Source organism: Nanorana parkeri, unplaced genomic scaffold (assembly GCF_000935625.1).
Source record: "Nanorana parkeri isolate BGI_ZX_2015 unplaced genomic scaffold, ASM93562v1 scaffold1083, whole genome shotgun sequence".
Classification (NCBI taxonomy): Eukaryota; Metazoa; Chordata; class Amphibia; order Anura; family Dicroglossidae; genus Nanorana; species Nanorana parkeri.
In genome coordinates this window covers 287,036-308,743 of record NW_017307351.1, presented here as the reverse complement: position 1 = coordinate 308,743, position 21,708 = coordinate 287,036, and the positions used below count along the sequence as shown (strand labels likewise).

At 41.6% G+C, this 21,708-nt stretch overlaps 1 protein-coding gene across 1 annotated transcript in view; it reads right to left on the bottom strand.

Moving 5' to 3' along the window:
• Positions 1–21,708, bottom strand: part of ENPP3 (ectonucleotide pyrophosphatase/phosphodiesterase 3) — an 87,220-nt gene that overhangs the window by 3,275 nt on the left and 62,237 nt on the right. The window contains exons 19-24 of the mRNA XM_018567688.1: positions 17,782–17,830; positions 17,546–17,700; positions 15,484–15,619; positions 11,729–11,806; positions 4,342–4,474; positions 2,737–2,893 (exon numbers count right to left, since the gene is read on the bottom strand). Of these exons, the coding sequence (XP_018423190.1) occupies positions 2,737–2,893; positions 4,342–4,474; positions 11,729–11,806; positions 15,484–15,619; positions 17,546–17,700; positions 17,782–17,830 (708 nt within the window). The remainder of the gene's footprint in view (positions 1–2,736; positions 2,894–4,341; positions 4,475–11,728; positions 11,807–15,483; positions 15,620–17,545; positions 17,701–17,781; positions 17,831–21,708) is intronic.

The following is a 21,708-nucleotide window of genomic DNA, read 5'->3' as shown; positions in this document are numbered from 1 at the left end:
GGAAAGAGGCTACTCACAGTGTAATGGGTTTATTTTACAAACAAGGGGAACCCTGACATGATATAAATGCCTTCATCACTTGGTGCAATTACCCAATACCGTTGGTGGCACTTATGTCATGTGAGTGTTTCCTGTTGTTTTAAAGTGACATTAAAGTCACATTCCCCCCCACCCCACCCCCACTTGCTGATTTAAGGACTTACCTTAAATGATGCCACTTCTTTCCAGTAGTTTTCATATTCATCTTCTTCTTTCCAGTAGTTTTCAGCAATCCCTCCAGTGCTGGTTCCTGGTCTCTGATCCAGCACTGACTGCTGTGTCTTCTGTGTCCCATGGTGTCTGTCCGTGTGCATGCTGCCGGCTGCATGCATTGACTTACACTGTGTCTCCCCTGTTCTCAAGGCTGAAGATCTCTACTGCGTATGCACCCGCCCCAAGATCCCTTACGGCCGCTCGAGAATCTTCAGACAGGAGTGAGCAGCGGAGGCACAGGTATGTTTTCTTTTCCAGGTTTTTTGCATATATCTACTGCTTGCTAGAAGGTTTAATTATACTTTAACTTACCTATTGCATTACAGTAGGGGGGTCTGTTTGTAATTTTTTTTTACAAAGATGCAGACAATTTTCACCATAGATTCACATTTTGAAATGGATTCTGTTGTGTGCAAAAATTGTGTAAATCTTGTGTGAAAAAATGTATACATAGACAATCTAAAGAATTTTCTGTTTGCCTTACCATATCAAAGGTATTGTTATTTAGGAGGACAGCCGTCATTATAACCACTTGAGCAAGCTAAGCATTGTAATAACAAAAGCCATAGGGCCTCCATCGCTTTCGGTCTGGATTTGGTATTTTACCAAAAAACAAACTCTGCTTGCAGGCACCGGTAATTGGACTGGCAGTTCAATGCAGATCTGTGCTAAAAGCAATGAACCAATCTCTCAAGCAGAAAGTAAGATTTCTGGGCATAGAGTGTTCAGACCAAGATTTCCACAATGCAAGGAAGTGACATCTGAACTTGACAATTAACATTTTTTTACAAACACTGCACCGCGAACAACATAATATTAATAGCAAATGGCATGTGTTAAATTAATTAGTGAAAAGCAATACAACTTTTCACATGTTTCTCAGTAAACACTATAAAGAGCAAACTAGAAAACAAGTATGAAGCACAGCAAACCAAAAAGGGGGAAGAATATAAAAATATTTAAAAAGTCACCCACAAAGAAGCCTAGAGAAAGGAAGTTAAAGATGTTTTTGCTACTTTTTTTTTCCTTCAGTGTCCACACTGTGCCCGACCAACTTTACAAACAAAGCCTAGGAAATCTCTACCCACAGCAAAATGATGTCCAAGTTCTATATTCACTCACTTCTAGTTGCTGCTGATGTTGAAGTGGATCCAAAGCCAAAACATTTTTATAAATAGAGTAGTGACAACATTTAAAATAGAGTAGTGACAAATTAGAAACCCTGCAGGCTTCTGTTGCTGTCCTGGTTTTCATTAATGGAGATTTAAGCTGGCCATACACCAGTAGAATTTCATTCACAAAAATGTGTTTTCCAAATCTCTATTCTATTTTCTAAAAGTCATGCAGTCAAATCGATGATCCTTTTTGACCAGAGTTAGGAAAAAAATGTAAGGTTCAGAATGGAAAGTTTTTCTCAAAAGAACTGAAATCTGACAATGACTGTGGTTTTCGTTCAAGCAACTTCATTTGTTCCAAAATTAAATGTTAAAATGAAATCAAATTTCAAACTACATTCTACAACACTCTGATGCCATTATCGAATTTTCTGACGAGATTTTCCATATGAACGTTTATATGAAAATCTACTTGTATATGTCCAGCTTTACTCTCTCTATTTGTTCTGGTGACCTGATGTCAATGAGCATGAATAGATGAGAAATCTTCCAATGGAATATCCTTGTTCTGATGACAAGTGAGGGCATTTTCTCACTTTTAGAGGTTTTCGTGCACTTCCTGTTTTGTCTACAGGACAGGAAGTAAAAGATAAAAACTCCCCAATGGGACAAGAAAAAAAACTGACATGGGTCTAAAAAATTATCTCCTTTATCCAAAAAAATAAAACAAAGGTTAGATATAATTTAAAGTATACTTTAAAGGCACACTGGGGCAGAAGGTGGATTTCTTTAAGTGAAACTAAACTCAGGAGTCAAATCTTAAAAATGCATTCAAGTACCTTAACAATTAACAAAAATGTAGCTTATTTGTGTATCACTCGGCTGTAGATCCTCAAATTATCTCTAAATTAGTGCTGACACTGCCCTTCTTTCTGAGGGGTGGCTACTTTTGTTCCCTATGGTCCCTGTGTGTGTTTTAATATAGTCATCACTCCTGTGATGGATTACAATCTCAGTACAAATTATTAAACCAAAAGTGAGATTGTATTCCATCACAGGAGTGAGCTTGGAGTGGTGACTACTTTACAACACACACAGGGACCAAAAGTAGCCACCCTCCAGATGAAATGACAGTGTCAGCACCAATTCAGAGTGATACACAAATAAGATACATTTTTGTTAATAGTTAAGGTACTTGAATGTATTTGTAAGATTTAACGCCTGAGTTTAGTGTCACTTTAACGTTGACTGAAACAGCTTGCTAATATAGATGCTTAATAAATGGTTTAACTTAATGGACATATATTGTTTTTTAGGTGTGAATAGTAACCTCAGTCCTTGATAGATGTCATAGGAACAAAATACTTACTGCACAGCTTTCACTGTTGTCTAGCCTGTGAGGAATGATGAAGGATAAAACTTTAAGATTTCCACTGCAGCTGATTGGAGTATGAGTGGTATTCTTGCAGCTGGTGAGTACGATGAAGTAATGAGTAGGGATGGGAATCTTTGTGTCTTCTAAATAACTATGGAAAAATTGAATACAAATAGTGTGTCAAATTTGTCTAATATTGTGTTGCAAAAGCTTACACTTGTTACTGTCTAGTAATTTTAATACTAATGCTTTGAAAGTAATACTATTTACATGATGAAAAAAATAAAAATTAAAAAGACTTCTGCTTAATACTAAGTTGACGGGATGTATGCAGTTAGTTATTTTGTATACTTCATTGTAATACATTTTCCACCAATCCGCTGACTTCCCAATTGTCTCCCTGCAGGGAGCGCCGCCTGTCAGTCACCGCTCCCTTCAGAGCCAGCTGTCACTCACGCAGCTGGGTGGATCTCGACATATTGTCAGGATCCGTCCTGGCTGTGGCACTCTCAGTATATCACGGGCAATAGCCCACAATCTACTGAGCTTTAGGTCACGGGAGGAGGTTAGCATATGTACTCCTGTGACCCTAAAGAGAACTATGGGCAAAAAACACTTACCACATAGTTATCTTTTAAATAATTTTGTAGCAATCTGTTTATCATTTCACTTTGAAACTAAAGAGTTCATTTCTTTTGATTAGTGTAAAAAACAAAACAAAAATAATCCACTGCCATTCAATTTTCTAGGACAGCAAAAACGGATGACTTCAAAAGGAGTAAATGCTTTTTAGAAACACTTGCTAGAAAATATGACTACTTCAGGGACATAAGATTCCCTAGCACAGTCCCCTCCCTGCTTGCAGGTCATAGCCCTCTCCTCTTCTGTGCATGTCTTAGGCCCCTTTCACATGGTCTGATCAGCAGAGGATCTGTGCACAGATCCCTGCTGATCTGAAATTACTGAAAGTGATCTTAAAGTGAAATTACTGGACCCGTGTTGGTCTATGGGGAATAAGATGTAAACAGACATGTGTCTGTTTACATTAGATTCCCCCAGATCCGACACGGTCAGGTTGGTAAAACCAGAACTCTGATCCGTTTGTTTTTCCAAACCTCGCCGGACGCCTGTCCATTTAGATCCGGCGGCCCATAGAATAACTTAGGGATTCAGATCAGGACTGCCTGAAAAACTGACAGGCAGACCTGATCGAAAAGACCGTGTGAAAGGGGCCTTATTACACGATGTGCTGGGCCAGCCCCTCTGCCACTTCCTTCATTTTCATACATAACTTTTTATGTAGCTGCCAGGGGAAGCGCAAAGGAGAATACTATAATGTGTCACATGCGTGACAAAGACAAGGGTCTCTTTAAGTAATAAAAAAGTTATTTCTTTACTGCAGCTGGCTTATTAATTTCCTGTTAAAACACTGAATAATTTCAATGGAAGCTGTATTACATAAATGTAATCATGATCTGGTTGCTGATTCTCTTAGGCACTATTGGGAATAAACCATATGTTTCTAATTTGATGATTGACATTATGTTTACTGTTGTCCTAAACTAGCCCAGTAAGTTCACAACTTTGTACCTGACTTACTTTTGGATTTGGTTAGCTGCGTCAATATGTCCATCATAGTTGTAATCAAATATTGGCCCACTAATAACATTCAGGCCATTTCTTTCATTAGCATATTTCAGCATTAAAACATTGTGCAAGTAGTTCCAAATTCCTGCACATAGAGAGAAAGACAAGGATTAACAACATTACAAGAAATACACGAGTCAGCATAATAGCTTTAATATCACACAACTGTAACAGAATGTTTTGACTGCATATACTGCTTTACATTTTCACAGGTACATTAAAGTGACACTAAACTTGGGAGTTAAATCTTAAAAATGCATTCAAGTACCTTTATTATTGATACAAATGTATCCTTTTTGTGTATCACTCGGCTGTAGATCCTCAAATCATCTCTGAATTCATGCTGACACCGTCCTTCCTTCTGGAGGGTGTCTACTTTTGTTCCCCATGGTTCCTGTGTATGTTGTAAAGTAGCCAACGCTCCAAGTTTGCTCCTGTGATGGATTATAATTTCAATACAAATAAGCTAACTATATGTGAGATTGTAGTCCATCAAGGGAGTGAGCTTGAAGCAATGATTTCTTTACTACACACAAAGGGACCATGGGGAACAAAAGTGGCCACCCTCCAAAAGGAAGGACTATGACATTTTTGTTAATAGTTAGAGTACTTGAATGCATTTTTAAAATGTAACTCCTGAGTTTAGTGTCACTTTAATTTAAGTTTTTTAGTGTCTGGAGATCAACTTTAAGATTTATTTGCCACCTTTGGTTCGGAACTAGCGTGTGTCGATTACAAACTGACTGCTGAGTCACACACTTATTTTCATTCACAGATGGCTCTCTTGCTGGAGAAAAGCTCAATGAAGAATTCCATCATAACCAGAGTGTGGGTTATAAAATAAAAGGCAACATTTGGCTGGTATAACAGCTCTGCTTTTTATTAACGCCTGTTCATACACATCAGCCACACCTTGGCAGCAAAGCTCTTTTTTGGTACATTTGTTCTGATAGCAGAAAAGTCCCTTTAACAGAAGTAAAATTGTTGCTGCATTCTGACAACAGATTTTTCCTGTTCTTGGCTATTTTTGTCAGCTGCCCATTCTTGTCCTGTAGCTGACCTTCTGTAGGTTTTATGTTGTTAAAATACTTAGCTACTGGGTGTGTTGTTCTGTCTTGATAAAGCATTAAACTTTGACTTTTGAGCTTTTCTTTTGTGTGAACTCTGACCATTCATGTCTGCAGGTTGTTACAATTTCATTTTGAACTTTGATTTGCCTTTTACCTAGCTCTCACTGGGCACTCCTCTAGACTTTCCATCTATTCTTACCCAGGACTTTGTGTAGTAACATGAAGCTCATAAACACTCTTGTATAACTTGATATCGCCTGGTTTAAGGGAACCTTTTCTCTTACAGCAATACAGTAAGAAATAAAAAGGCTTTTCTTGTAGAAGAGGAAGGGAAGGCTCAAACTCCGTCAGATGTGTATTCCTAGGGATATGACATCACCAGTACATCTAATTGTGTGTCACAAATTTATATTATAGAAATATTTATTTCATTGGGCCACGAGATGACTCCACGAGATGACTTTGTTGGGCCGCCTCGTGACTCCACGAGATGTTGAAAGGTGATGCGAGGAATCTGACACTGCACTGTTGCCCTTCTGTTGTCTTGTACCAGTCTTGCCACTCTCCGTTCTGCCCTAACATCAACTAGTCGCTGACGGCCACAATTCGCATGTTCAGACCCAGATTTTCAGCTGACAGTCCAGTCTTTAAACACTTTAACAACAGCTGCTCTTGAACATTTAACGAATTCTGCTGTTTTGCTGATACTCGCTCCATGGCTTGAGCGTCAACAATCATCCCACGTTAAAAGGCTGTTAAATTGCGTTGTTTACCCATATCTTCAGAAAAAAAAACACTTCTACTGTCGTGGTAAACAACCTGCTTCCCTATTTATAATGGTCTGGCCCTCTAGCAACTTCAGCGCCAAATTATAGCTAATTATAGCTAATTTGCCTACAAACGTCAGGTGGTCATAATAATTTGGCCACTCAGTGTATATTGTGGTATTGTGGTATTGTGTGGCCATCCCACGGTAGAACTGGGGGTTGTAGTCACCCAGGATTCTCAGCCAGAGATGCTGAGCGGTTCCAGGAGGCAAGTTCTTGTACTGGGAAAGAGCTGACTTTGCGGCTCTTCCCAGAATTTCTGGATTTGGCATGGGATCCTGGAACTGGGAGATTTATAAGAGAATTGGAAGGGATGACATCTCCATTCCTCTGTCCATCATTTAGTAGTGGCCAGCACCTAATTGCACACCTGTGCACAGCCCTTATGGAAAGGGTGCTGGCTAATGTTCTGGGCTCCAGCTGGGAAGAGAAACATAGGTGTTCAGTCAGGAGGACTCCACCCAGACGTCAGAGGGGAGCCAGGTGGCTGTGTGTGCTGGAGGCACCTAGAAGACAGCCGAGGAGACAGAGAGCCAGTGACACATGAGGGATGTGTTTAAGAGTGCCACGAGAGGTGGACTGTGTCCAGGGACTGACTGGGACACAAGGAGTATGTGCAACAACCTGGAGTTGGTGAGATTGTCATACCTTCAGTTTTGCTGAAATACAAGTGTATTGTATATATGTGACATTGTTATTCACAATTGTCAAACAAAATGACATGTCTGGAGTGCTGGTGACTTTGTATTTCTTCATCTGGTTTTGGCGCAGTGCCATTCGTCGCTGTCACTTTGAGCACTCACCTATTATTTAAAGGTCTAGTACCACCAAGAGTGCAGTTTCATATATTTTCATATATGAACTGAAGCAAGATTTTTTTTTCTGTCAGCATTCCGATTTGAGACTTCTTTTCTGTTTGGAAAAACTGTTCTCAGCGGGCCAGGAAATCTCTGAAATGGAGCCTTCAAATAGCACTAAACCCTAAACTAAACTAAAAAAAAGTTATGTCTTTTGACTGGGTAGAGGATTGTATAATTTTGTTATTCATGATTTAATAATTAATGCATTTTTAGTACCAATCATAATGATGTAAGAAAGAAAATAGATAGAAAACCACATTATATTACCTTTATATGCATCCAAAAACATACAAATTGATGTACATAAGCCTAACACATGTTAATGTAAGTAAAATAATATAAATTCTAATAGAAAACACATTAAAAACAGAGGTAAAAAAGTTCTACATACTCTAAATAATAATTTATGAATGAACAAATCGACTGATATATGACGTGTACATTATTCTTGGTAAACAATGAGATTTCAGTTTACTGCAGTCATATCTGTAATCAATGTGACTTGACTTTTTGTTTTGCATATTGCAATTTGCTCTCCAATGTGTTCCAACTAATGGCCTTAATAGCGAAGAAGTCTAGTTTATAGTAAACCCTATTACAAACCTAGGCAATAAAAAAAACTGAATCCTGAGTGCACATCACATGGCAAACAGATCAGTACGACCATAGATATAGCCAGTTACATTTGAATACAAATCATTAACTTCTGCATAAGGTTCTGGGTTTTTGACAGGTTTACTTAAAAGGTCCCTCTATATCTACCTGCTACATTGTGTTACCACAGGTTAATGTGCGGTATTTTATGCAATGCATTAGGGTAGCTCATTCATATAGGATCACTTGCCAAAGAACAGCAACACAATTGAAAACTGACCTAGTTAATTTCTTTTTAAACTCAAAGCACCAAAGAACTCAAAGCACCAAAACACACATTTTGTGTTGTGGTTTACTTCAGTGTGGGTCATTGGCACCCACTGTACTGTGTGTTGGGGTGCCATTCTAAATGAATGGCACCAAACCATACAGAGTGCCGTGCATTAGCAAATGTTATAATAACACATGGGTAGGGGCATGTCTATGGTAAATAGCACCTATAGCAAGCACTAAAATTGCACCCCTGTCCAAACACCTAACATACCATTTCTGGCACACCCAGACACACACGCTAATGCTGCTAGCTTGCGCACCCAGACACACATACACACTAGAGCTGCTGAGCCTGTAAAGTTGTTGCAGAGTAAGGGATGTGCAGCATAGTGTACAGAATAAGGTGGTGTACAATATAACTTCCTGTACAACAGCATGGCATACAGAATGAGGCAATGTGGAATAGGGAACACGCAAGCATGATATATGGAATGAGCAGTGGCATAACAATCATCATAGCCACCCACGCATTCGCTTTGGGGCACAGGGGGGCCTGGCAGCAGCGGCAGTGGAAGAGGGGATCGGGGCCCTGTAACGATAGCAGCAGTGGAAAAGGAGGATGCCAGGGCAAGGCGATGGAGAAGGCAGGGGCCCAGTGGCAGCAGTGGCAGTGGAGGAGGAGGCCAGGAGGACGTGGTGGAGGAGGAGACCAGGAAGCAGTGGTGGTGGCCAAGGAGGCCAACGGAGGTGGAGGAGGCCTGGGCCCAGCAGGGGTTCAAAGGTAAGAAGAGCGCAGTGTGCAGGGAAAGGATCCCCGATCAGCCCACCTCAGACCCTGCAGAGCTCACCATAGAGACTCTATGGTGGGGTCTGCAGGGTCACTCTCAGGTGGGCTATGCAGGGTCTCAGATGGGCTCTGCGAGGTCTCAGATGGGCTCTCCAGTATGTGTGGGGTCTCAAGAGGGCGCTATGGGGCCTATGGTGGGGGTCTCAGATAGGCTCTGCAGTGTGTATGGCAGGCTCTGCAGGGTGTATGGTGGGCTCTGCGGGGTCTCAGCTGGGCTATCCAGGGTCTCTGGTATGTGTGGGGTCTCAAGTGGGCGCTATGGGGCCTATGGTGGGCTCTGTGGGGTCTATGGCGGGCTCTGCGGGGTCTATGGTGGGCTCTGCGGGGTGCATGTTGGCTCTGATGGGTCACTCTCAGGTGGGCTGTGCAGGGTCTCTGGTATGTGTGAGGCCCAAAGCAGGCGCTGTGGGGTCTATGGTGGACTCTGCTGGGTCTCACATGGGCTCTGTGGGGTCTATAGTGGGCTATGCAGGGTCTCTGGCATCTGCAGGGTCTATGGTGGGCTCTGCAGGGTTTCAGTTGGGCTCTGCAGGGTCTCTGGTATGTGCGGGGTCTCAGGTGGGCTGTGCGGGGTCTCAGGTGGGCTGTGAGGGGTCTATGGCGAGCTCTGCAGCAGTGAGCGGCGGATTGATCTTTTCATCAGCTCTGATGGAAGAGCCAGCAGAGCTGAAGAGAAGGAGATGGCGCAGGCACGGGAACGTGTTCTGGAGGTAGGTAATTTTTTTGAGGGGGGGGGCAGTTTGGGGGGCCCCCATACAAAATTTTGCTATGGGGTCCGTGATTGCTAGTTACGCCCCTGGGAATGAAGTGGTGTGGAATAGGGAACCCCCAAGCATGATATACGGAATGAGGAGGTGTTGAATAGGAAACCTACAGCATGACATATGGGATGAGCCAGTGTGGAATAGGTAGAATAGGTAACCTGCAGCATGGTATATAGACGTGGCCGGTGTAGAAAAGGAAATGTACAGCATGGCATATGGAATGAGAAGTGTGTAATAGGGAATTTACAGCATGGTATATAGAATAAGATGGTGTGGAATACAGAACATACAGCATGACATGTGGAATGAGATGATGTAGAATAGGGAACACACAACATGCTATATGGAATGAGGTGGTGTGGAAAAGGGAACGTACAGCATGGTTTATAGAATGAGGCGTTATGGAATAGGGAACATACAGCATGGCATTTGGAATAAGGCCTTGTGAATGAGCGAACATACAGCATGGCATATGGAATAAGGCAGTATGGAATAGGGAACATACAGCATGGCATTTAGAATGAGGCGGTGTGGAATAGGGAACGTACACCATGGCATATGAAATAAAGCAGTGTGGAATAAGGAATATACAGCATGGTATAATGTACTAGCAGAGATATGTTTGTACCTCCAAAAGAATGATTGCATTCCCATTCAGGCCTCCATCAGCCTGAACCCATGATTGACAGTGACAGGTTAGCTGATCGCGGTCCCCTGTTTGGGTCCCCAAGGATGCCTCTTTAATTATATTGTGCTTCATCAGACCTCCATCAGCCGCCTTGATTGCAATGACACCAAAGCTAATCTGTTCTGCAGTCTCAGGGATCAGGAGAGCTGCCTGTCCAATTAAGATCTCCCGTCAACGCAGATCCTCAGTGACAGATACCACAGCTCATCGCTGCTGTCACATGTAAACAAAGAACCAGGGCATAGGAACACTTACACTACTCACTTCCCCTTTCTGTTTTGCTTGCACATGATTGAATGCCTGAAGCGAACAAAGCTTCAGTTTATTCACAAAGGAACGTGAACATGATGCAAAGAGAACATTCTCTGCTCCTTTTTCTAAATCAACCACGCTGATTTGAATTTTACAGGTCATCAGTTATTTTCAACAGGGACAATAGCTGCAATAGCTACCACAGTTCCTATTTGCAAAGCAGAAAAATTATGTTATAAATAATGAAAAATATGCCCACCTGGAAAGGATGAGGCTATATTATTAGCTTTCCAGCAGTTGTCCAGTATTGAAAATCCGCAGCATTGCTCGTCTCTGGCTGCTTTAATGTATCTATGCTTCGGGCGGTGTAGACCTGCTCCTCCCACCACTTTCTGTTTTTCTACCAGTCGGTTCGCATGTCACTTTGAAACAGTAGGAGGAACCACAGAGTATGGTGGGGAAGCAAGTATTTACCCAAAGTATCAGATACCTCAGCAGCTGGAGATTAGCAATGCGGCAGAGTTTCAACAAAGGTAAATATGTAGCATCTTCTTTTACAGGTGGGCTTTATTTTAGTATTAAGCCTGTACTGACAGGGTCACTTTAAGCTATTACAAAAAAATGGCACTTAGCAGAAGTGGTTTGTCCTTAATTGTATTAAGTACTATGAAGGAAATCATCTGGTTTTGGTATGTTCAGAACTAAATAGGTTTGAAATAATACTTTTTATTTCCAATGACTTCTGCAGCTCGGCCTGTAATCCTAAAATGGGCTGTTTAGCATCAAGTGATTGCATAATACCATTGGTCTGACACTCCCTTTGTTATATATTTTGTATAACAGTAAAAAAAACTAGCAAAGGGTCAAAAACTGTTCTCTACACCTAAAAAGGGTGGAATGCTGGCTTAACATTCTTTTTTTTATTTTTTTAAAGGAGTTCATTTCTTAAATACCCCTTGAAGCTGTATTTACATCCACTACTCAGCTATGTGCAAAGGAAGCCCCTTTTTTTTATATTTATAGGCATAGTTGTGTGTTTAAAATGGACGCATGAAAAATAAAAAACCTACTCATTAATCGTTCTTGTCCTCCACAGAAACCTGTTCTAGCCTGCACCAACAGTTTGAAAACAGGATGCATGAATTTTAAAAAAAATGCACTTACTGAAGAATTCTTTGTACATGGGAACAAGGTTACTTGTGATAAGAGAGTCATATTGTTCAAGTTCACTGCTGTTAAAGTCTGCAGATAAAAAAAACATTGATTTTTACATCACACTGGAAACTTGGATAAGAAATTAAAGTCTGTGTAATTACACATTATGCATTAGCAAAAAAAATGAAGGAGTGTCAGGACAGAAGCATAAAGTAATACATGGCTATGCAACTAAAGCTAGGGAAGTTTTAGTTCTTTTTAGGGGGGGGGGTTGAGGTAGAAGCCATAAAATGGCAACATGTTTGAAAGCTCCACAAGGTTAGTTTATTTATGTATAGCAAGTACAGAATAAAAACTATACAGCTGGATAAAAACCATACAACTTTAAAAGGTGCTGGCATTCTGTAGCTTGGTACTGTGTTACACTTGGGAAGAGGTGTTGCACTGCCTAAAGGTGGCACTGTCTCATTGCTGGATACATGGAGAGCTAACCATGTGAAGGGAAGAGTTAGAACCTTTCCATGGTAACAGTTTTTGCTCCTGTGTCCCCTGTGGCATTGCGTGGCATTACCACGGTGATAGGTGGCCTCAAAGTCACCCAGGGTTCTCAGCCAGAGGGGCTGAGTGGCTCTAGGAAGACATTACTGGTACATGGAAAGAACTGCCTTTTCAGTCCTTTCCAGGTTTTCTGGATCCTAGTTGGGATCCTGGAGCCAGGAGATTTCTTAGAGCTCTGGGTGGGAGGAAATCTCCAGTTCTGGGTCCATGCTTTGGTAGTGACCGGCACCTAATTGTGCACCTGTGCACATCCCTCATGAAGAGTGTGCTGGGATGTGTTCAGGGCCCATCCTGTGAGTCAGGAGAGCTCCACCCCGGAGTCAGTGTGGAGGCCAGTGCAGCAGGGAGCTTCGAGTTCGTGAACAGTATTGGGAGGATTGGCATGTTATTGCCGTTGTCTGGAGGAACCAGACAGTGGCCCTGAAGATTGAGGCCGGAGCAGCTGTGCTGCAAGAGAGACTTATTAAAAGACTGAGACACCGTGAGTGTATGGGACAACTTGAGGATTGGTGAGCCCTTATCTGTTATATGCTACAGCAAGCTATTTATGTTGGATTTCGTGATTATCTACCGTTTTGAAAGAAAATAAAGACTCTGCGTTTTGAAAAACCCGCTGTGCGAGTGCTCTGTGAGCTCCCCAATATCACACCCCATTGGGGAGATTTTCCTAACTTCCTTTAGCGTCCTACCTTTTAATGCAGTACATACACTTCCAAAGGGTGCTCATGGCACGATATATAAATACTACAAAAGCAAGCTTTAAACTTGAATCAAAATGTTCCCTATTTCAGGTCATACATCAGAATACTTGAAATTTAAGCTACATGGCTGTACTTAGATATAGTGCTGCACAATGCACCTATGTCCTACTATGCCATTTGCATAGGCTCCATTCCTATTTCTGTGTAGTTGTGATTTTTCAGACACTTAAGTGCTGTAGACAGTATGAGAAAACAAAATTTTAGTGGCGCTGGGATTTTAACACGTAGTCCAATTGTTTGAACACAAGGAAATCTTCACTGGCTCTGGCAGGGCAACTCACAAACAAACAGCATTTCGTCAATGGGTACCCAGAAGCAACTCAAAGTATAGATGTGTGGATGGTTGCCACACCACTAAGTCCAAAGTGACTTCAATTGCTGGTACTACTGTCACATAAAAACTGACAATGCTTTTGGAGGCTAGATACCTCCCCATTCATTAGGGTTTACAGGAATAAAATGGGGACTTGAACAATTGGATCTATATTAGATAAGGTGTGAAAACTTCTTTGGGATTGGAATTCTAACAATATATTCAGCAGCAGTCAACTGCTGAATGTATTCACCCCCGCTCCAAAACGTAATACTTTGCAGAACCACAATTTGGTGCAATTACAGCTGGAAGTATCTTGGGGTACGTCTCTATTAGCTTAGCACATCTAGCCACTGCGATGTATGCCCATTCTTCAAAGCAAAACGTATCCAGCTTATTGCATGGATTGCGTTGATATACAGCAGTATTTAGCAGTATGTTTAGGATTATTGTCCTCCTTGAAGGCGAGTTGCTGTTCCAGATTTAAATCCGTAGTGAATGAAACAGGCTTTCTTCAAGAATTGCCCTGTATTTAGTTCCATCCACTTTTCCTTTAATCTATGCAAGTTTTTCAGTCCCTGCAAGTGAAAAGCATCCCCACAGCATGATTCTGCCACCATCATTCTTCATTGTGGGATGGTGTTCTCAGGGTGATGACAAGTGTTGGGTTTGCGCTCCATATATCGGTTGAAATCAGCCGTACATCGGGTGGCTTTGCGTGGCTTTCGGTGGGCCAAACGTGCTCAGCATGTTCGGCCGACCCGAAGTGCAGAAGGAGTTCGACTCAGCCGATCCAACATCTGGATCGGCTAAGCCGAACCTTTGACAGGCTACTCGCTGCTGTTCGCTCTATTCTTATAGATGCCGGACAGCTCGTCTGTTCTGCTCGTTCCCTCTGTGGGACCGAGCAGAACAAAAAAATTGTTAAAAATGTAGAAAGATAAAAATAGAAAACGATTCTGCTGCCGTCAAAAAAACGAAAAAAAAAACTTGGCCATAGGAATGCATTGCTAGATTCCTATTGGCTATTTCAATTTGCAATAGCCAATAGCAAACTAGCTATTGTACCTGCCCTCTGAGAACTGCAGCAGAGGGCGGGTAAAATAGCAAGTTTGCTATTGGCTATTGCAAATGGAAATAGCCAATAGGAATCTAGCAATGCATTCCTATGGTGACATTTTTTTTTCCTATTCTGACGCCAGCCAACGGCTCCGTGTCAGAATACAAAAAAAAAAAAGAGACTCCCGGAGCGCCCGGGAGAGTTAGGCTGTCTGAAGATCAGTGTCCCTGGTTAGCTGGTAACCAGGGACGCTGATCTCTCTGCAAGTGGCCGGAGCCAGCTGTAAGATCACGGCTGGCTCCGCCCAGCTGTCAGAAGCAGGCTGTCGGCCAGCTTCGGCTTTCAGGGTGGCTCAGCCGAGCCGAGGCATATGCATTCGGCTCGACTGAGCCGCTCGGCCAAGTTCGGGAGCTGTACGGGTTATAGTGAATAGCCCGTACAGCAGCCCTTCAGTTCTACTGGGACCGAAGCTAGCCGAAGGATCGGCCTAAGCTACGGCTAGATCCTCCGGCTGCTTCGTAAATAGACCCCTTAGTTGTTTGATTGGAGTACAGTTTTTAGCATGTGGTACATCATTTATATGCACAGAGGACAAATAGATAATAGTATGCTGAGGAAGTTAATGTCAAATTATAATGATGAGAATTCTATTATCACCTAAAACAGTTTGTAAAAGAATGTGTTTGACACACATTGTACAGACAATAAATAGCTGTTCTCGCTAAAGTCCGGTAGTGTAATTTAAGAGATCATATTGGAAATCCCCTTAAAAGTATAATTTCTCCTGCCAAAAGTTGCTAAGCATATAAGTAGCAGAATATGTTCCACGTCTTTAGGATTCTTTGGGACAAGCAGAGTTTAACACGTTGTGACATGTTAACTTATTTTGCTGTTTATTCTTTAGAAGATGTCTATGTGTTTTTAACATGAATGAACCAAAGGGAAAACTTTGCCAGTCCACATGAGCACCCACAACAGGCAATGGTGTTTAGTAATGGGTTTAGACATATTGCTCAGCCACATCCAGATGATTAAAGCTTTCACAAATATCTATTTAAAGAAGTGTACTTACTGGGAGGATGGAGGAAGCTGTGGGTAATGTTCATCCCAAGCTTGTAGTCTGAGCATTTCTGGCTGCTTGCCTCTGGGACTCTACCGTCAGGCCGCAGACAGTCTGCTACTGTAGGAGGTAGAGTAGAGCCTTCACCCTGGTACAGAATAGTCACAAAACAGTGTTATTGATCCAGAAAACACCTTGTCTGCTGTAATGCTGCTTTCCATGCCATCTTTTCTGAATGTCTCACTCTTTAAAATTGATATGAGAAATAGAACATGGTTTGTCTGAGTGCATGCAAGTTATTTTACTCAGTGGCTAGACAGAGAATGATTCAAAGAGGTCTCTGGGATAGGCACTTAGTCACTTACTATACAAGGATTCTGATGTATTTAACAATTAAAGCACCTTTCCAGAAAATGAAATGTCTGCAAGTGCTGTGTCATCCAGTTAAGATGCCCATACAGCAAAGATAATGTGCAGAGATGACATGTTTTAGAAATTTCAGGTAGATAATCAGCCCTTGTGTGGCTTGCTACTAACTTTTAGGCCAGCAGATATTTGTTTATATATGAAAGAAGTAATTATTCATGAGTCACATGATTTCTAATGTCTTCTGATGGATAAAAGTGCTTGGCATCCTCCCAGGTGATCATATCTGTCAGATATAGCCATCAATGTGGATAGCCAAACCTTTTACAAATCAGAACTACTGTAGCTAAGAAAGGGAGGTAGTGTGATCTGCGCACGTATCTCCACTTTATTGCAACATTTCCAAGTCATCTGCAGACAGAAATCTAGATAGAAGTCAAAGCTGAACTCCAGCTAACAACTAACAACAGAAATACATATATGAAAACAAATTTACCTTAATTTACTTGAAAATTGTAATTCTGATTAGCTAGTCTTGTGCCCCATTCAGGAGACAACATAGGTTGGCAACCTTACTTTTCTCCAGGAGAAGTGGTGCCAGGAGGAAGAAGACATGGAAAGACAGATCTGAAACCAGCCTATCTGTGAGCATAACAAGGTTTCCTAACCTATCTTATTTATTGTGTCCTGCAGAGCGGATGCCCAGAGTTGTCTAAGGGTACCACAGACATAGATAGTTATTTAATCCAGCCATATGTTAGCTGGATTAGGAGACAGTAATTGTGTGTCAGTGGGTAGGCAGAGCAACCAGCGCTTCTGTAAAATTACCATGTTGGTGTGAGCATGTAAATGCTATTCCAGAAGAGCAGTAAAAAATGATCAGAAACAAGATTCCAGCACCCAGAGAGACTATTGGTAATATTTATTTTTAATGAAATGCAGTTTCTGTGTTAGGGAATGTGCATGGTCAAGAATGCCTTATTTTTATAAGGAAAAACTCTCTTTCAAATAAAGCCAAATATCTCTCTTATGGTAGGAGTTATGTTGCAATGATCACCCCTGATAGTTACATAAGCTACATAAATTCTGTTATCTCTCTGTTACTATTATTGTAAACGTTATCACATTACATACCTACATCCATTCTGATATATTTTTCTACTTACACTATAAATTATTACCCCTGATAGCTACATAAATTCTGATATCTTTTAAACTTAGTTATAAATTATTCCCCGATAGCTACATAAATTCTGATATCTTTTACACTTAGTTATAAATTATTACCCAGATAGCTACATCAATTCTGATATCTTTTACACTTATGTTATAAGTGTCTAAATTACTGTAAAGCCTTTGACATCTCTTTTGGGTCACATTTACTAATGTACTCCTGTGACCCAAAGTCAGCAGATAGCAGGCTAATGCCATCTATCAGCTGACAGTGCAGAGTCACAGCCAAGAAAGATTTGTGAGTTTAGCCAATCATTTTTGGTGTATTAATTCTTCATGGGCAGCATACATAGGGGATGGCAGGGGTGTGTTTTTTACCTACTTAGTTTGTGTTAAAAGCTGTCTCTCGTTCTCATCTCAGGAAGTTATGATAGAGGATTTTTGGTCTGTAGGCCAGTTAGAGCTTCATCAAATTTGCATTAGGTCCATTTGATTTCCACAACATAGTGAACTAAAAAGAAAAGTCATAACACACCTTTGCTTCCACCGTATAGGCCGTCCAAAGTGGCATCAAGATATCATGGCTGTATCCACTCACATATCCTTGCTGATGAAGGAGGCAGTATGTACTGTTGTCATATACATTCCTGGGTCTGCCATATGGCAAATTCTTCTCCTCTGATTCGGTTTCTATGAATCAATTTGAGATATAATTATAGCCAGCACAGATTGGCATGTATTCTTATGTTCGGTAAGACAACTATTACTTACTGCTGTTCTGATCAAGATTTAACCTTGCATTTACGTCTGCTTCATTAACCTGTAAGTAATTGAATGGCAAATTGTCATTAAAGAGCTAGTAATGTCAAAAGTTTTAATGAGTATCTTTAGCCAAAACCTTTTTTTTGGGGGGAAGGGCAACAATAGAAAGTTGTGAGAAGAAATCTCTCCAAAGTAAGAGTAAATACTGATTGTATGCTAGTGCCTTGGTTCTCAACTGGTGGGGTGTGACCCAAAAGTGGGTTGCGAACCCGTGTTCAGTGGGTCACCGCATGCCTTCCACTTTTCTAGGTAAGAGGCTCCTAACGCAGCACTGTCAGTTCTCACACCAAGCAGCCATTCAAAATATGCTGCCCAGTGCCGAGTGACAGCTTGAGGTAGGGTGAGGTGGGATGGGGCTATGGCCGCGAGGAAGTGGCATCCATATGTGTATTGTTTACAGCTCCCTCACGTGTCCTGTAAAGGTGCCTAGACCAGAGTGACGTCACATTCTGGCTCCCGGAACCTCTACAGGGCACGCAAGGGAGCTGTACCAGCAATGCACATATGGATGGAGCTCCATCACAGCACAGCAGCCCACACTGGACCCCAGGCTGAGGATCCACTCCAGTTCTCATAAGATAGGGAGACTGGGCAGATTTAAAAGGAGTGTGTATGTGTGTGTGAGAATGTCTGAGTGTGTGAGATTGTGTCTGTGGTTGTGTGTGTCTGTCAGTGTTTTTGAGGGCCCGTTCACACTAGTACAGTGCGTTAATCGCATAGTCCTGTGTGTTTAACGCACCTTACCACATAATTGCACCTACTGCCCATTCTGGTGCAGGATGTGCGTTCCAGTACGGTCACGACCTAATGACCAAGGACAAATGTGGGTCCTGAGGTTACACAGGTTGAGAACCACTGTCCTAGTGCATACAATGTATATGTTCCCAACAATGTGTTATCTTTTTATTAAATTTTCCTGTACGGAGAACAAATACATTGTCTGACAGTTGTTAACGGATGATTTGATTTACAAGATTTTTGTATTTTTTTATGGTAACAACTGTGAAAGAATATATTTTTTTATTATCTTTTTCCATCCCGTGTTTACCAGGATAAAAGAAGGGTAAATTTCTCCAATTTCCATTTTTTTTTTGGCCAGGCAGTGCTTACTGAATTATTGAAATAGTATTAGTGAAATGTAAAACAAATGGAATAGTAGAACTAAATAATTCAAAAGACAACAAACTGTTTAAACCATTGGTTTGATAAATAAAAAAATTGGTTTAAACCATTTGTAGGAATCACCACATTGGACAGCAGGCCTCACAGATGAGAAAAGCTTTTAGGTTTGAGAACCACGTATCTATACAATAGCACCTGATTGTTGATTGTTGGCTGTTGACCTTTTCAGAAAATCAGAGTTGTCCTGTGTCTCCTGCACACTTTCTGTGTTATCTCAAACAGCCCTCCTAGCTCTTATCTTGGACTAGAGAATGATTAGCCTTTATCTTGTAGAGATCTGAGAGTGGGAGTGGTTGACCTAAAATACATTGGGCAGGGCTAACACCACTCCTTCCAGAAAACGCTGTGTGTTGTGGGCTTAAAGTGTAATAGTACCCTACATTACCCAATGTACAATAGTCAGCAGAGGCGTAACTAGAACCTTCAGGGCCCTGGTGCTAGAAACGATGAAGGCCCCCAGGGGGGCCTCAGGCTGCTGAGGTCCCCAGCAAGCGCGATACCTCAGGCAGCCGCTTGTTTAAAATTTTAGTGCTGGTGTTCGGTCAGGAACGCCGACCCAGTATCTGCGTTTATGTACAGATGGGATTAACGAAGAAACCGGCATTTATTTACAAATATTAATTTGTAATTGTTAATTGTGACCGTTAATAATATACCGTCCATGGCAGTGAATGATGGATGGCAGTAAATGATGGATGGAATATTATTAACAGTCACAATTAACGATTTAAGCGAAATACTTTGTAAATAGATCCCTGTTTCCTCGATAATACTGGTCTGTGCGCAAGCGCAGATGCTGAGGTCGGCAAATTCGACTACGTCAGCGTTCTCAACAGAACACCGGTATCTGCGTTTAGTATGGGGGCATTTTCACGACTACGAGTACTTGTGAAAATGCCCAGTATTAACACTGGTGCATCTCTACTTAAAAATATAATGCATTGCTGTATAATCATAATACAGCATTGCAGAATACCACCAGCTATGCGGGACAAGTTATAATAAAACTCGGCTATGCAGAATACCCACAGCATCACACCACTATAATGCATTTCTGGGACATGTAGTCATACATAGTTGGTGCTATTCTGCATAGCTGTATAATCATCGTACAGGTATGCAAAATACCACCAGATATGCGGGACTATAAGTCCCAGCAATACATTATAATAAAAGTGAGCATCTTCTTCCTTCCTGGCCCCCCCCCCAAGTGGCGGAACGCCAGGGCCCGGTTGCAATTGCGACAGCTGCGACCCTGGTAGTTCCGCCAGTGATAGTCAGTCACATGCTACATCTACCTTCATAAATCTGTGGAGCCCCGTTCCATTTCTGTCCATGTTCCAGTTTTTCATCTGTACATCTTCAAAGCTTCTGGCTATTATCAGTGGCACCAAGCAACTCATGAGGGTCATTTTCACTAAGCTGCTGCTCAGTCGAGCCGAGGCATATGCATTCGGCTCGACTGAGCCGCTCAGCCACGTTCAGGAGCTGTACGGGCTATAGTAAATAGCCCGTACAGCACCCCTTCGGTTCTACTGAACCGAAGGGGTCCTAAGGCCAAAGCTAGCTGAAGGATCGGCCGAAGCTATGGCTAGATCCTTCGGCAGGTTCGTGAATAGACCCCATGGTGTTGCTCAGCACCGTAATGGTGACAGGATAAGGGCATGCAGGAAGTGTGTTCACATGGTTTACCATTCAAGCTTTGCAAGAGAAGGTCTCCTATTGGTAATGGGCGTTCAATCCAGGCAGATTTTATGACCTCAGGTGCCTGTCTACTAGACATGTAACCCCAGAAAAAAATTGTTTAGTTTCGTATCAATTTGGATTCCTATTTCGTTTTTGGATTTCGGATCTGAAATTTGATTCGGTTCCTTATTTGGATTTCGGATGCTGTGAAAGAATTTCACTTGTTTAGATATATGGATGTTTGTCATTTGATTTGTTTACTGCGACAGTGTATTTCCACTTTAAAAGCTGAGTGCTTTTTTGGCAAATCAACAGCAATTTTTCTGTACTTGCAGTTTAACCCTTTAAATGCTCTCATGTATGTCATACATTGCTGGCAGCGGGCCCCTTTAAACAGACTCCCGGCGGCTATAGCTGTTTACATGTGTCCGCTTCACACTGGAAGTGATTCTAGCGGCTGAACTGCCACCAGATTGCTTCCAGGTGTAGTGCACCCCCTAGCCTGACACCCCCAACTCCTGCGTGCCCAGGACCAGCATGACGGGTGTTGGTGGGAAACCAAACACGCCTTGACAGCGAAAGGGTTAAAGGCATAATATACAGAGAAATGTGTCATATTGCAAAAATGCTCTTTATTATTTTATTTTGCTATGTCTATTAACATTTCTCTTGTGCGTTGCAGTGTGCTGTATTGCGTCTGAGAGCTGCACATTTCTTGAAGTGTCCAGGATATAAGTAGAAGAAGCCATTTTAGGTGATGATAAAATAATGATTTGTAGGATAAAATACAATTATGAGAAATTGAGGCTTTCAATAGGTAAGTGTGCATTTCATGCAGAAAAAAAGCATACCACAGCAATGTGATATTTTTGTAAACTGATCATATTTAAACAAAAACAGGAGATAAAATCAGGAGATAAAATTACAAATGCATGTAAAATAACTCAAGCAGCTTTTTAAATTGATGTTATTGCATTTTGAGCTATGTAAGAAAAAACATATTTGGAT